At 37.2% G+C, this 14619-nt stretch overlaps 1 protein-coding gene across 2 annotated transcripts in view; it reads right to left on the bottom strand.

Moving 5' to 3' along the window:
- Positions 1 to 5118: 5118 nt before the first annotated feature.
- LOC115236110 (alpha-mannosidase 2) overlaps positions 5119 to 14619 on the bottom strand; it is a 134630-nt gene continuing 125129 nt past the window's right edge. For both annotated transcript variants that reach the window (XM_029808328.1, XM_029808327.1), the window contains exons 6-7: positions 11289 to 11757; positions 5119 to 10996 (exon numbers count right to left, since the gene is read on the bottom strand). In XM_029808328.1, the coding sequence (XP_029664188.1) occupies positions 8851 to 10996; positions 11289 to 11757 (2615 nt within the window). In that variant the 3' untranslated portion in view covers positions 5119 to 8850. The remainder of the gene's footprint in view (positions 10997 to 11288; positions 11758 to 14619) is intronic.

Here is a 14619-nt window from a genome sequence, read left to right as displayed (position 1 = left end):
TCGGAAGAGGAGAGAGAGATCAGACACAATGGATATATTACGAAATATATATCTCGTATATCCCGCAAGTTGTCTACGCTATTTAATAAATGCACCATGTTATTTATCACCGCCAATATATGAACGATTTATAATTAATTATTAATTAATTTCAAAACTAGTTCGCCGACCCGTAAATTGTGGATTAATGTAAATTAGCGTACAATTCCAATGTGCACGAGAGATTAAGCATGCATCTGCGCGAATCTCTCTCTCTCTCTCTAACCGGAATTAAATTTTAAACCACGCTTTATATAAATGCACGAGAAACTTGTTTGCTTGAAGATCGAATTATCCGCAAAGTATTCCGCTCTTTAAATATATACGTAAACCTTAATATTTTTAAATTTAAATTTTACATTATATGTATATATATATATATATATATGAATTAGTTTCAGTTTATCAATTTCATTAACGTAGCTTCAAGCGCAAAATAATGTTCGCTTCCTCGGTAGAATACTTGAACGATTGCCAACGACAAAGTTTTTCAATATAACTTTCTCCTTTGCGCTTACGAGACTGTTGCTTCGCAGTTAGTGAAACGATCGACTTATCGTTTTAAATTTATTTTATAAATTTGCACCTATACAAAATAAAAACCATCTTTTTTGCCGCGTTCTCTCTCTCTCTCTAACCGGAATTAAATTTTAAACCACGCTTTATATAAATGCACGAGAAACTTGTTTGCTTGAAGATCGAATTATCCGCAAAGTATTCCGCTCTTTAAATATATACGTAAACCTTAATATTTTTAAATTTAAATTTTACATTATATGTATGTTTATCAATTTCATTAACGTAGCTTCAAGCGCAAAATAATGTTCGCTTCCTCGGTAGAATACTTGAACGATTGCCAACGACAAAGTTTTTCAATATAACTTTCTCCTTTGCGCTTACGAGACTGTTGCTTCGCAGTTAGTGAAACGATCGACTTATCGTTTTAAATTTATTTTATAAATTTGCACCTATACAAAATAAAAACCATCTTTTTTGCCGTGTAATAAATTACATTTATTTAAGATTATCTTTTAAGCTTCTTTTTATATCTCTTTTTAATTTTTAATTTTGAAAAAATTTTTTCTTGTAGATATCCTGGTAAAATGTTATCCTAGATATGTCCACGAATGTTTAAAAGCACACGCGTCTTCCCTTCCCTTCTTGTTCCTCGTTGCCCGTGTAATTGATGAAACCCGACTCGTCGTCGTCGTCGCGCTGAAGTGGAGAGACGGATTTTCATCTAGCGCCGAGTCGGGAAGAAGAAAAGCGATATCCCTCTGCGGTAGACGGTACACCCCAACGAGAAAAGTTTCTCTGCGTTGCGTTTATTAAAACTATCCTCCCCCTTTCTCCTTTCGCATTGCTGTCTACACAGTAATCGAGACTGATACTATCTCGTCTTTCACATCGAGCCAAAGATTCTTACAAAAATCTCGAATCTGTTTTAAGAAATGCGAAATTGACTTTCGCATCCTAAATCTGCACATTTAGCAGACTTCAACTGTCTTTCGATGACGAAACAATTGCAAAAAAACAAAGACAAATTAAAATATTGATGTAAACTTAAATAAAAGAATATAAAAATAAAATTTATTATTTCATTTTAAGAAATTTTACTAGGAAGAAGAAAAGCGATATCCCTCTGCGGTAGACGGTACACCCCAACGAGAAAAGTTTCTCTGCGTTGCGTTTATTAAAACTATCCTCCCCCTTTCTCCTTTCGCATTGCTGTCTACACAGTAATCGAGACTGATACTATCTCGTCTTTCACATCGAGCCAAAGATTCTTACAAAAATCTCGAATCTGTTTTAAGAAATGCGAAATTGACTTTCGCATCCTAAATCTGCACATTTAGCAGACTTCAACTGTCTTTCGATGACGAAACAATTGCAAAAAAACAAAGACAAATTAAAATATTGATGTAAACTTAAATAAAAGAATATAAAAATAAAATTTATTATTTCATTTTAAGAAATTTTACTATTTTTTTTTTTTTTTAAGAAGAACACTATGAGACACGTAATATCTACAAATTTTCTGTTTGTATTTCTTTAGAATTATATATAAAGATACTTACATCTTTCTTTATGTCAAGTTTTTAATTAACGCGTCAAACATTAGAATTTTTATTCGATACTTTAATAAGCCATTAGTGAAATAGCGTAAAGTGATTGCGTTTGCGTTGATCGTTTAAATGACTCGTGATACTGCTAATTATTAATGATATTACATCGAAGAGACGCCGGCGGGATGGCGAATAATCTCGGCTCGCCCCGTTGTCTCCCAGACGACGACGGTCGGAATAATTTGCTGCAAGACGTTGCGCGGTAAGAAGCACAGCCGTGGCTTACATAATCCACGCGGGGCTGCTTATATTTCCATATAAATTAACGGAACGCGACTTACGTCGACTAACGAAATCCTGGGACACCCCTTACGGTCCTTTACGTCGCGCGACTTCGTAAGACTCGTCGTATCTCAGCGTCGCGATACAGAAAGTACCGTTTTTCTCTACCTCTACCCTTCGTTCATCAGACACGACGTTTATAGATGCTGCTGCCGGTGGTAGTGATGATGAGGGAAAGGAAAGGGGGAGTAGAACATCTTCGTTTCTTCGTGGTTCGAGGGAAACACCTTCGTCCTAACGAGATTCTCAGTTATCCACTGTGCGTCACGGGATTGTCCTCGCGCTAATTACCTGGTGTAAAAGCATCGACGTGGTGTTAAGAAGAGATGATGAAAATCACGCGCCTTATATACGTATCAAATTATAATTATATAATCCGTGAGAATTTCATTTCTACGGTTTCTTTCAACAATTTTGAGTTAATTTCTCTTTTGAAAATAGATATCGAAACGGCTATTATTTATATGCATTCGTCAATCGTAACAATGAAAAATAAATGACTTTAATCGAGGCTCAAATTTAAATTTTCATAGAGATTTTTTAAAGCGTATTTTTTTATAGTATATTTTTAAGTCATTTATATTTTTCCACGCGTGTAATCTATCTTTTAATATCATTCGTGCAGTATCATTCTTTTAATATGATTTTGAACAAATTTTTAATTTGGTAAGGTATTTTATTTTGGAAATTAATTATTATGTAATGATAGAGCTTGTTATATAATTCGATCCCCGAAAAGGAGTTATAATTACCTTATAATTATTTGTGATGTGCTTTGCGTTTCATTGAGAGAGCAATATTCTGAAAAAGTTTCGATCGCGATTCGCTTGACTTATGTAACAGCAGGTTAAGATTTATAAATATTCAAATCGAAACGGCTAAGCGACGCTCGTTCGAGCTTTTCTTGCCACAGTCAATCTCGGCAAGGAAAATCACTGACGTTTTCCTTTGAATATCTTTGAATAAATTCTCCGATCTCTCCCGATTCTCGCGCGATATCGTCCTATAGTGCGCGTATAATCTTCCAGCAGAAAATGCAAATTATTCATTAAATTTCAGAGTCGCGAGTATTTTATCGAATAAAGAACATCTCGTTTTAGGAAAAAGTCTTTAGTGTCTCAAAGTAAAATGCTGACTTATTTCATTATCTAAAATTTATTAATACAACTATGATTTTTCCAATATAAATATTTTCAATAAAAAAATGAAGAATATTAGAGATGCTATAGCTTTTAATCCTTTAAATATTAAAAGAAATATAACGTGTAATATAAAACTTGACGCATTTCTGCTACTATTTGTATAATTGTAGTAATAAAATTTTTGCGATTAAACGATGGGAAATCCTCGCGCGACTACCTATGTAAAGAAATAAAGGAAAGGGACACAGACTTTTAATCGCGATTTTCTGGCGTATTTCCTGATGGTTACGGGAGGAATCGCTGGAAAAAGGCCGCGTTCCGATCTTACGGAGGCGGTAAACGGAGGGCCATTACGAGTGTCAGGTTCATGAACGAGCTGACGAAGTATCCCAGCGGGCAGGCGAATGGAAACTTCGTTGTCCTCGGCGAAAAAGGAAATTGAATCGATTGTAATTAAAACTTGTATAACGAAGACATGCGCGCGCGGAGTTCATTTCAGCTGTCGGGACGGAACGGCGGAAATCCCATTTTTTCGCCTACGTTGAGCTGAATCATCGCGCGAAAGACGCGAATATTCGTTTTATAAATTAATGTAGTATCTCCGAAAGTGTTCAAAATTGCGCGTATGTTTCGGCACAACTATTTCTTTCCACGAATCATTCGTATCATCCTTTTTTCAATCGTCAACTCTTTAAAATCTAAATCAAATGCGAGTACGAGAAGCGACTCATCCATTCTCTGACGGTTAGACAGTTACATAAAATAGATGAATTAAAAATATAAATCGAAACAATTCTCAGTGCTATTAAATTTGTCTAAAAAAGTTAAAATTAGAACGAAATAAAATCGTCGTGAGATAGATTCGTGACTTTCCGTGCTTTCGCATTTTTGTAAATTGTGAAGCTTTTCTTTCACGATTTTATGACGGATAAGTGCCCAGGTCTGTGCTCGCGGTTTTATCTGACTCGGCAATATACAAAAGATGTCGGACTTGAAGAAGAGGTCCCTTAAGCATCGTCGAGGATGGAATATGAAAATTAGTCCGCTTCGCGCAAAGGGGACCACCTCGCAATTTTCTTGATTCTGCGTTTGCAGACCCCCGTCTTATTACGGATTCAATTATGCGGTCAGTGGGCGATATCGGCACGATAGTGAGCACTTATCACCGCGAGGAATATCGCATATTCGCCATTAATGAGAGTTATGCACCAAGGAGAAGTATCGATTAACGTTTAGCCCAGATTTTTTTGCACATTCGCATCTTTTAAGAGAAAAAATATCGATCGGTTCTCATGTAGTCTCATACTTGCGAAAAAATAAAATAAAAGATCTTTTGTAGAAAGATGGTACAAAAAATTTCTCATAAGGGAGAAAGCAGTAATCGACCTATTTAAGTGCATTATCATATCTTCAAGAACGTGAGAAAGTACGAAGTTGGATTTTATCGAATCTCTTTACATACTCCTTAATTATCTTCCTCCCATCTCTATTCGAAGAGTGTTTTTCGACACAAAGAACAATGCGGCTGATTAAAATACGTCAGTTACTAATTTTATTTAATAAATATAATATTACATCGTATAACATAAAAGGGATATCAATATCGTAATCGTCATTATCCGCCACTCGGATCGGGTAGCACTCGCGCGATTCCAAGTAATCAATTATTTGCGAATCGCTCGAGCGACAGAGTTGTGTAAACACGTAATATAACTTTTATTCTTTGATATAGAATTCCATTTTCTCTCTTTCTCTAACGACAGCACAAAACATACAGTATGTTACAATATCGTTACAGGGACAATAATTATCGCGTGGTTTCGGGCATTTCATCGACACTTCCTGATCTCGATTCGGTGCTCGAATAAAATATTTCGCGAAAATGTTTAACTTTGTCTTCTTAAAACATCTACAACGAAATTTCGCTTGTCAAGGCGCTCCTTTTTGATTCGTTACGTTTAAACTGAAACGAAGCGAACGACTGTATATATGTAGAGAGCAGTGCATTGCGTCATTAGTGTATATTAAAATAACAATACTAAAACAGAAACGATAATAAAACAATATCATTTTATCATAAAATTAATGAATCAATTAGAGATAAATTTTTACAATTATTAAATCGATCGCTGAGTGAAAACAGCCGCATCATCGCTAAGCTAATAAATGAATAAATATATAAATAATATAAATAATTTATTTTTTTACAAACATTTTTTCGCCTATTTTCGTCAAAGATCTAACGCAATGATGCGCAACAGCGATAATCAAAAATGACACACAAGAGCATGTTCTCTCACGAAAGAGAAATTTATTATTATTACACTTCACCGGCGCATCATCCGCTCGTCCTTTATTTTCTATTACTCTTCATTTATCGGTTTAATCATCTCATCGACAATCCTCTATTTATAGACGACGTCGTTAAAACTCGTATAAAGGATCGCTCGCAAACCGTGAAATTTATTAGAGCTATATAAGTTACCTGAAAAAATTGCAATAACCGCGACTTACAAAGCTTAATAATTAAAAAAAAAAAAAAATGCTTTTTCTCGATCATAATAATTATATCCGCATACGAGGGGTCGGAAGAATGTTGTTTTTATACACAAAAGTAGTATTTTATAAACCGCTTTAGAGATGATCTATATAATTCGTGACAAAATTCGGGATAGAATTCTATTTATAATTTTATGTACCACGTGTAGTACAGAAAATATTCGAAGAATTAAAATATACGTATATACAAGATCCAGAATATACATATACACATGCACATGTACATTACATAGAATGTACAGTATATAAAATCATAAATCTGTCTTGAATTCTGTCACGAATTCTAGATCGTCTAAAGTGGGCTCTAGAGTTTTTTATTTTCGGAAAAATTGATTTCCTTTCTTGTCTCTCGTGTCAGAGAAATACGACAGTCTACTCGTGCGGTAGCTGCACGCAACTTTTCATTAATTAATCTATGTACAAATTATATATAGAACTGACGCACAGCTGCAAAAAGGGACACTTCGAGATTCTCTATGAAAGTGGAAGATCACTGGGAACGTCGCACGACGATATATCGCAAAAAAATTCTGCGATATATTTATATATCGTTGATGAGTCTCAATATTTGTCATTTACTCTCATAATCGTAAAAAGTTTCGTGTAGGATACGAAAGAAAGTATATTATATTATTATCAATTTGATAGATTTTTTCAGTGTATATAGTACTAACAATTTAGAAGATGAAAAAAGGCGAAATAAATTCCACAATCGTGGCAATTATCGGTGTGTTCGAATCATGAGAGAGTTTTTAAAATTATTTACAATTTTTTTTAATACAAATTATCCTGATACCTTGTCCAGTGGAGATTCTTGCGTTATCTTTGAAAGATAATTTCATCGTCTGACACACGCATTTGTAACACACGCAATTTATTATATTTTCGGATCTCGCGGAGAGAATCTCCGAATCGTGTCCCCCTCCTCATCTATAAGAAGACACTTACTAGTATCAATATTCACAGAGAGGGAGAGAGGGAAGACCAATAGCAAAATATTTGACATACGAAAATAGATGTATGAGATTTTCTTTACATCGTTCACTATCACAAATGTCATCTACGGTATCGTTAATTACTCTAGAGCGAGTTACGGTTTTTGATATGTACAATACATGTATATATATATACATATATATCTATACGCTCTCTTAATGAAAGAACTGTCCGTAGTTGTGTCAGTCAGTCTGCCTACGGGTATCCATCGTGCGAACAAATAAAAGTGGCAATTTGAAATTTTAATCAAATTTGTTTTTTTGTATAGGCCTAGCTTTTTGGCCCCTTTTATGTCTCGACGTGTAATTCTCTCCTTTTTTTTTAGAAAAAAATCTTTTATGAAGAGAGAGACAGGGTTGAAAAAGTTACTTTATAAAAGTAACTCGTTACCGCTATCTTTCTCGTATTCTTTTCTCTGAATAATAACTTGTTAGCATTTTTCTTCTAAAAAATAATTCGTTGACATTAATGAATTATTAATTTTAAAAAGTAATTCATTACTGTTACTTAAAAAGTAATGAATCGTGACAATTTCCATTACTTTTTTTTAACGCTATGACGAGGCCAAGTTAAGCACAAATTATAAATCGATAATTAAAGCTGTGCCAGTGAAAAGCGTATTAGTTTATGGAAGAATCGCTTAAAATTCAATAAACAATGTAGATCAGGGTAAACCTGGAAAGATCTTGTGTTCTAATGAATATACATATATTAATCAGATCTCTCGTACTACGCGGTAGTAAATTACTAACATATTTATATATATTTACGTGTACATCTTTTTATTTCTCGCCTATCTCCTTCCCTCTTTCTCTCGATACCTCTCGTTCCTGCCGTTCGATAATAAAATGCAAGGAACGCATCATACAGGAACAATATGTACACAGCACGTGCACGCGTTGCACGTTTGTCATAATTAGCAATTAATTGTGTTGCATCGATCAAATTCTCTATTTACACGCGCACTCTTTTTGTCATTTCTAAAAGTTTTCCGACATAAACGTAATACAATCGACGAAAGATCGTCTAGCGGAAGTTGGCTAAATTTGTTCTCGACAGAAAATAATGTAAAAAGATTTAACGTGATACTTGAGTCAATATTTCGCAAGATTTACACTATGAAATTTATAAATCTTTTTAATTTTTAATTTATAATTTTTATAATTAATCTGTTCTAAAACTTTTACTTTCTTTTTTTTATTTCTAAATAGAAGCGATTAAAGGATGAAACTGAATGTATAAAGAAAAAGATAATGGCATAAATTTATTTCTAAACCGGTAGAGTATGTTGTCAAAATTAACATTACAAGAAATCGATCAAAATTCCTCCTAATAAGTGAAAAAATTTTTAAACGTACCTTGACATTGAAAGAATCCGTTGTAATTAATCCGTAAAGTGGCAATTACTCAATTCAATCATTTACTTCAATATTATCCCACAAAACGATTAATATCAATTTTTTTTTAATTCTTTCTCGCTCCATGCCGTTTCACACAAGAAATTTCTGTAATTACCTTCATTTTCGTATTCCATGGATTCTCGTTTTTTATCGCCAACAACGTCGCACATTACACGAAGAGTTGAAGAGGTAGTATTTAATACGATTCATACGGCAGTGTCGTTCGGAAAGGGCAAATATTGCGTATTATCGGAATTTTCATCAACCAATCAACGCAAGATCGATGACCAATCGCCAAGCTTAGCATCATTGCATAAAGTTCACGTTGTACGTTTCGAGTTGCATTGGTTGCAAACCAATTTCTTGGAGACCGTCCTTAAGACGGGCACCCGGCCTCGTGCCGGTCAGCGATGTCTTGGTGACATTGAGATTGTCGAGCTTGTAGAACGCGGTTCCCTGTGCGAGTCTCTCAATGAGCGGACAGTGTTTTAGCGCTACATCGACGCCTACGGAGCAGCTATAGCCCTGTCGGTGTAACACCATAAGAGCGCTATTTACTGGAAAGTGCGGTAGTTTCTGATCGTGATTGGTGCGCAGATTGAGCAGATGAAAATCGCATGGGAAGCTCTGGCTCAGCAGTCGCACCTCTGGTGTCATGGTGACCTCCTGCTCGCTACCGTCCACGACGAAGATATTGACTGGGTAGTTGAGAGCGTTGCTCAGATGATTGGCGAATAGCGATGGCCTCGAGTACTTGTCTTTTTCGCCGGTGATGTCCTCGAGTAGCAACCAGTGCTTAATGACGGTCCGCCGATTGTCCAGCAAACCCTCGCCCATGCCTCGCGAATCGTCGTACAGAGTTCTGCGGTCAAGCATCACTTCCAACCAGCCGGGTTGGTAGCTGGCCGCGCCCTGACAGTGATTCACCAACAGCGTCAACCGATGACTCGAATCCTCGATGTAGGCCATGGTTGTGATGGGAAAGTAATTGCCTTCAATACCGATGCGCTCAATCTTGGTGCGCTTAATCATCTGATGACCATTCAGGTCGGTGTAGAACTCTGGTGGATCACCATTGGAGATGTCGGTTTGTAGCCGCATGAACATCTCTGTCTCACGATTCTTGGGCGGCGTCTCGAAGTCAACGATATTACGTACGTAAATGGCTTCGCCGAGGCCACCATCGCGATGATAGATAGCCACATGGTGCGTTAGCAATTTGCCGTACTCGACAGTGAGACGAGAACTGAGGCTGCCACTGACGATGTAGATCTTTTGATGAGGCGTGTAAGCCTCGAGGACATCCTTGTCAGTGTCCCGGAGATTCGGATCCGGCATGAAGAGATAGGCGCCACTATGAAATTGCGCTGATGGGTACGCGGCGAATTGCACGGCGCACTGCATGATCTTACCAGTGGATTTCTTGGTGACTCTCTTTAGAAAGCCTGTCTGTCCGTCAAATAGCAACTTCATTCGTTGATTCTCCAGCTGCACATCGCCCACCTGCATCGGTTTGATAGGAAAAACATTGTCCTTGCCGCAACGACTGCAATATACCGTTGAGATAGCTTCCACCGGTACCTTATCGACCTGTTGCAAATGGTACGTGGCGATCGATAGAGGTTTCAGTTCGGCTACGAAGAGCAGTACATATACATCATGCATGATATTCGTAGCATTCATCACCGGCGCAATCTGGTAAGGTATGGGATTTCTCAGTGGATCCAGCACCTTGATCTTGTACGAAGTAACCTTGAGACTGATTACTTCTTGTCTGGGTTGCGCCAACGGATTGAAGAGGACGATCTTTTTAGTCTCGTGACCGCTCAAGCCAATCGGTATCTTCTTCGGCAACTTCTCATAGCTATCCCTGTCTGATTCAGCTAGCACGTAAACGGAATTCGACTTGCCGCTAGTGACAGCTGCCAGTGATTGAATGGCGAAACTCTGCAAACTCGTAGTGTCCGAGATTGACTCGAAGAGCTTCAACGCGTAATCCTTCATCACGAAAGACTTGGAGGTGCCGGTGATTGCATCGTGATGCTGAAACAGGCCCAGATTGCGCCTGGCCTTTACCAGCTTCTCGAAATACGTTTCGTAAAGTTTTATATCCTTGCCGGATTGCTTGGCGAGATTAAGCGTGATTGTATAAAGAATCTCGGCTGATCTAAGATTCGCTTCGAGTTCGCGATCCAGGATCTTCATGTACGGCCTGGTAGTAAAGTAACCGCTCCAATAGGCCGGTCTACCCTCACTGAAGATGTCCGAGTAGACGAAGAAATCACCCGTCAGCGACGGAAACTTGTCTACACGTTTCTGTATCTCGTAAAAATAATCCTTCGGCGTGCCAAACACTACCTCGGCATTGTACTCGTCTTTGCGGCTATTTATGTAATCCATCAAGATCTTGTAGTTCGTGTACTGTTGATCCCATTCGATAGCGTGGTCGTACCTGAAACATGGGAAATATAATTTAATAGTTTCATTAATCAATCTTTGATGCACGTCTGTTGGATATAAAAACAATCATTTTCTTTCTAATTTATATAAAACGAAAAAAAAAATTCTATAATATAATTAATATGATAAATTATAAATATATTATTATTTTTTATAAAATAGAGAAATTTTGTTTAATATATATATATTTAAAAAATGTTACAGATATCAGATGGAAGTTAAATAATTCTAAAATGAAGAGAAAATCTTCTTATCTCTATCTTTCGAAATAAAGCTATACAAACCTGAAATCATCGCCTAGCGGCATTAGGACGACGTTATGAGTGAAGAGCGAGCCGGTTCTCGCGTATTGTTCCAGCAGGAGCTCGGCCATCTGCTTGACGTTGTTGGGCGTGATCTCGACGGCGCGTACCGAGTACTCGGTATATTCGCCGCGTATCTTGCGGAAATCGAAGTTGAGACAGACGTGCGGGTGCGGACCGCACGAGTGCTTGATGTTGTAAATGTCGAACGGCTGATTGTGGGTGAGCATATCGGCTGAGCCGATGCGATCCCATGGCTGCTGCCAGATAAAGTCGCCGTATTGCTTCTTGGCGAACCACTGCTTCCACGCGTAATGTATCCTTTGGATCACCGTGCCGGTCGCGCCCGAGGCCTTCAGAAAGTAGGGTATGGTGCCACCGTGGCCGAACGGATCGACGGACCAGCCCGATTCGGGAACCACGTCGAGATTCGTCTTGAGCCATTGATGACCTAAAATTTGACAACAGAAGTTCCTTTTTTACATAGTTGCTAAAATGCTGGACGTATTTGTAACGTTGGAAAAATATAACAATAGCGAGAAAAGGAAGTCAATGAGAATAAAAAATTATAGTAATTAATGTACAAACATTTTGAGAGATAAGTATTCATGTACAAGAAACTTTTCGTATCATTTAGGATTCTGTTAAAAAAAAATAATTCTTTTGCAATTTTATATATAAAAAAAGTTTTATATAAAATGCACAATCTTGCATTAATTTTTCGAATAGTTTTTACAATTTAACGCAATTTAATAAAAATTTGACATTATATAATCTAAAACTAAAATAAAGAATATCGCTCTGAATTCGTTATTGATATAATAATAAATTTGCTTCTTCATTTATTTAATCGTACATTTTCAAACAACATAAACATCTAGAAGACGTCAAAACTCTTTAGACGTCTTTCAGAACTATCCGTGAAACTTTGTTCGTCGTTTGGATCGTCGTGAATTTTAGTTAATTGGCTAATAGAGGTGGTTCGATATAACTCGCGTACGAATTTAGTTTACGGTTTATTTTCGTTTAATCTGCTAAAACTAATCTACGACTTAATTATGAATCGCATATATCGCAAAAGCCGCGTCTGCTGGTTTTTTTATAATATGCATTAATTTGCATCCCGGGAAGATTTTCGAAGTTCATTCAGCCGCGTTTTGCACGGTGCGATCAAATATTCATAATACGAATTAATCTGATGTTTCCGTGCCCCGAATATTTCAATTTTTCTAGCGATGATTAATGCGTGTGGAAAATATAGATTGATGCGTATGGAAAATATAGATTTAAGCTGATTGCCTATGCAATATCAATTATTAAACGAATAAACAATTTAATAAAATGAATAAAGAAATATATCACCAAATCACCCTTTGAAAAGTCAAAACATCATCGAAATGATATAAAATATGTAAAACAGCCAATCTTGGGGAAGACTCGTCCTCGATTTTTTTTACAGAATATGCATGTATTTTATTAGTTAATTGCAAAAGTAAAAATAAATAAAAATCAAAGTCGAAACGGAGTAGTCCGTAGATCGAAAAGTACAGAGAAAGAAGGTAAATACGATTAAAGAGATATACCATTAGCGGATAGGAAACATCGGGCTTATCGAAAAAGTCGCCGCCGCGGTTAGGGAAGAGGGTCGTCGATCATGGCCGGATAGGACTAGACGACGCGGAAACTTACGGCGTTGGCTGGCGAACGAAGCCGCGAAATTAATCCCGCAGGAACGCGAGCAGAGAACGCGGGTAGACTCACCGGGGATGGTTAATAGAATTAGCCCAAAGTCAACGGTAGTTAGACGATATCCCGCAATATCTCTTTCTCTCTCTCTCTCTCTCTCTCTCTCCCTCTGTCTCTTTACGTAGCCGCGACAATGAAGCACGCTCGTGTACGTTATCATCGCTTATCGTTTAAGTCGTGTTTTTAGCATAATCTCACGAATGTTTATGGATATACAATAAATAATATTTGCCAAGCACGCGGAAGATATAAATCAAACGGATTATGTCGCTTAAATGAAAAACCATTACATTTCTTCCATTGCATTATATTCTTTTATATTGTATTTACAGTAAATTGTAATATAAAAGTACTGTTGCGTCGACAAATACTATAGAGAAATATTTTTATATAAAAATGTAAATAAATATAAATTGTACTATTTTTCATAACATTTCTCGTAACATTATTTAAAGCTTTGTTTTTTTTTTTTTTTTTTTTGTAAATTGAGAGTTACGAGTACGAGCTTTAGAGATCGAAATTAGTAATTATTAAACTGTGTGAAAATATGAATGTAGCTATTTAGAAAATTCTCGATTTAATGCCGTTTGGAGAGCACGCGGAAATTAATGTTCACTTTGCGACGTGAGCATCTCCAACCAAATGGTGGTGAATCCACCCAAAATCCAAATTCTCGGGGTCATTCGCAGCTCGCTTGCAACCCGGAAATTGCATCAATTATTCGAGAAAGCCAGAGCTCGGCCGCAAATTGCGCGTTCGTCGTCCTATCCCGCCGATAGAGCTCGCATTATTGTGGAAGTCCGGAGATAGAGACGGAGAGGGAGAGAGAGAGAGAGAGAGAGAGAGAGAGAGAGAGAGAGAGAGAGAGAGAGAGAGAGAGAGAGAAAGGAGAGGATGCGGGTAGAAACCAAGGTGAGAAAGAGGGACTAGAAGGGTGCCTAATGCGGGGAATAAACCATTAAACTGTACTCAGCCGGGTGCTCGACTGATTATAACTCGTTAGAGCTGCACGACATGTGTGCATTAACAGAATTATCGCGACCCACCCTGAAAGATTGCGAATGTCTCACATGCGAATTCGCTGCATTTCTGCGAGATCTGAGCGAGATAATCGCGAAGCTAATTTTTTGCAAAAGGATTGACATTGATCTTTGCTGTTTTAGAAAAAAGAACCAAACGCGTGAACATCATTATCAAAAAGAAAATTTATTAACGATAAACTCACTTTTCTGAAAACGAGCTGTTTGAATCGAGGGTGAAAATAATTGCGTAAAATAAGTAGTAATGTGTGTATAAGATGTAAAGTTTTAGAAAACGAGGTGAAAATACTCGAATATGGAATATGGAATTCTCTTCTCGACAGAATGTCCCGAATCCCTGCGAACGAACGATTGGAGATAAGGAAGAAATGCATGAAAAAGCTACGGACAAACTTTCGAAAAAGCTCGGTCACGTTCTGATACTCCGAGATAGGATGTGCAAGTGCATGTCGAGATGCTGCGTGATATATAGAGAGGATTTGCTGCACGGAATAAGTCAACAGACGTGTCAATTCTCTTTTTGGATT

The sequence above is a fragment of the Formica exsecta genome, unplaced genomic scaffold, assembly GCF_003651465.1.
Source record: "Formica exsecta isolate Colony F162 unplaced genomic scaffold, ASM365146v1 scaffold245, whole genome shotgun sequence".
Lineage (NCBI taxonomy): Eukaryota > Metazoa > Arthropoda > Insecta > Hymenoptera > Formicidae > Formica > Formica exsecta.
This window is presented reverse-complemented; position numbering and strand designations above follow the sequence as displayed.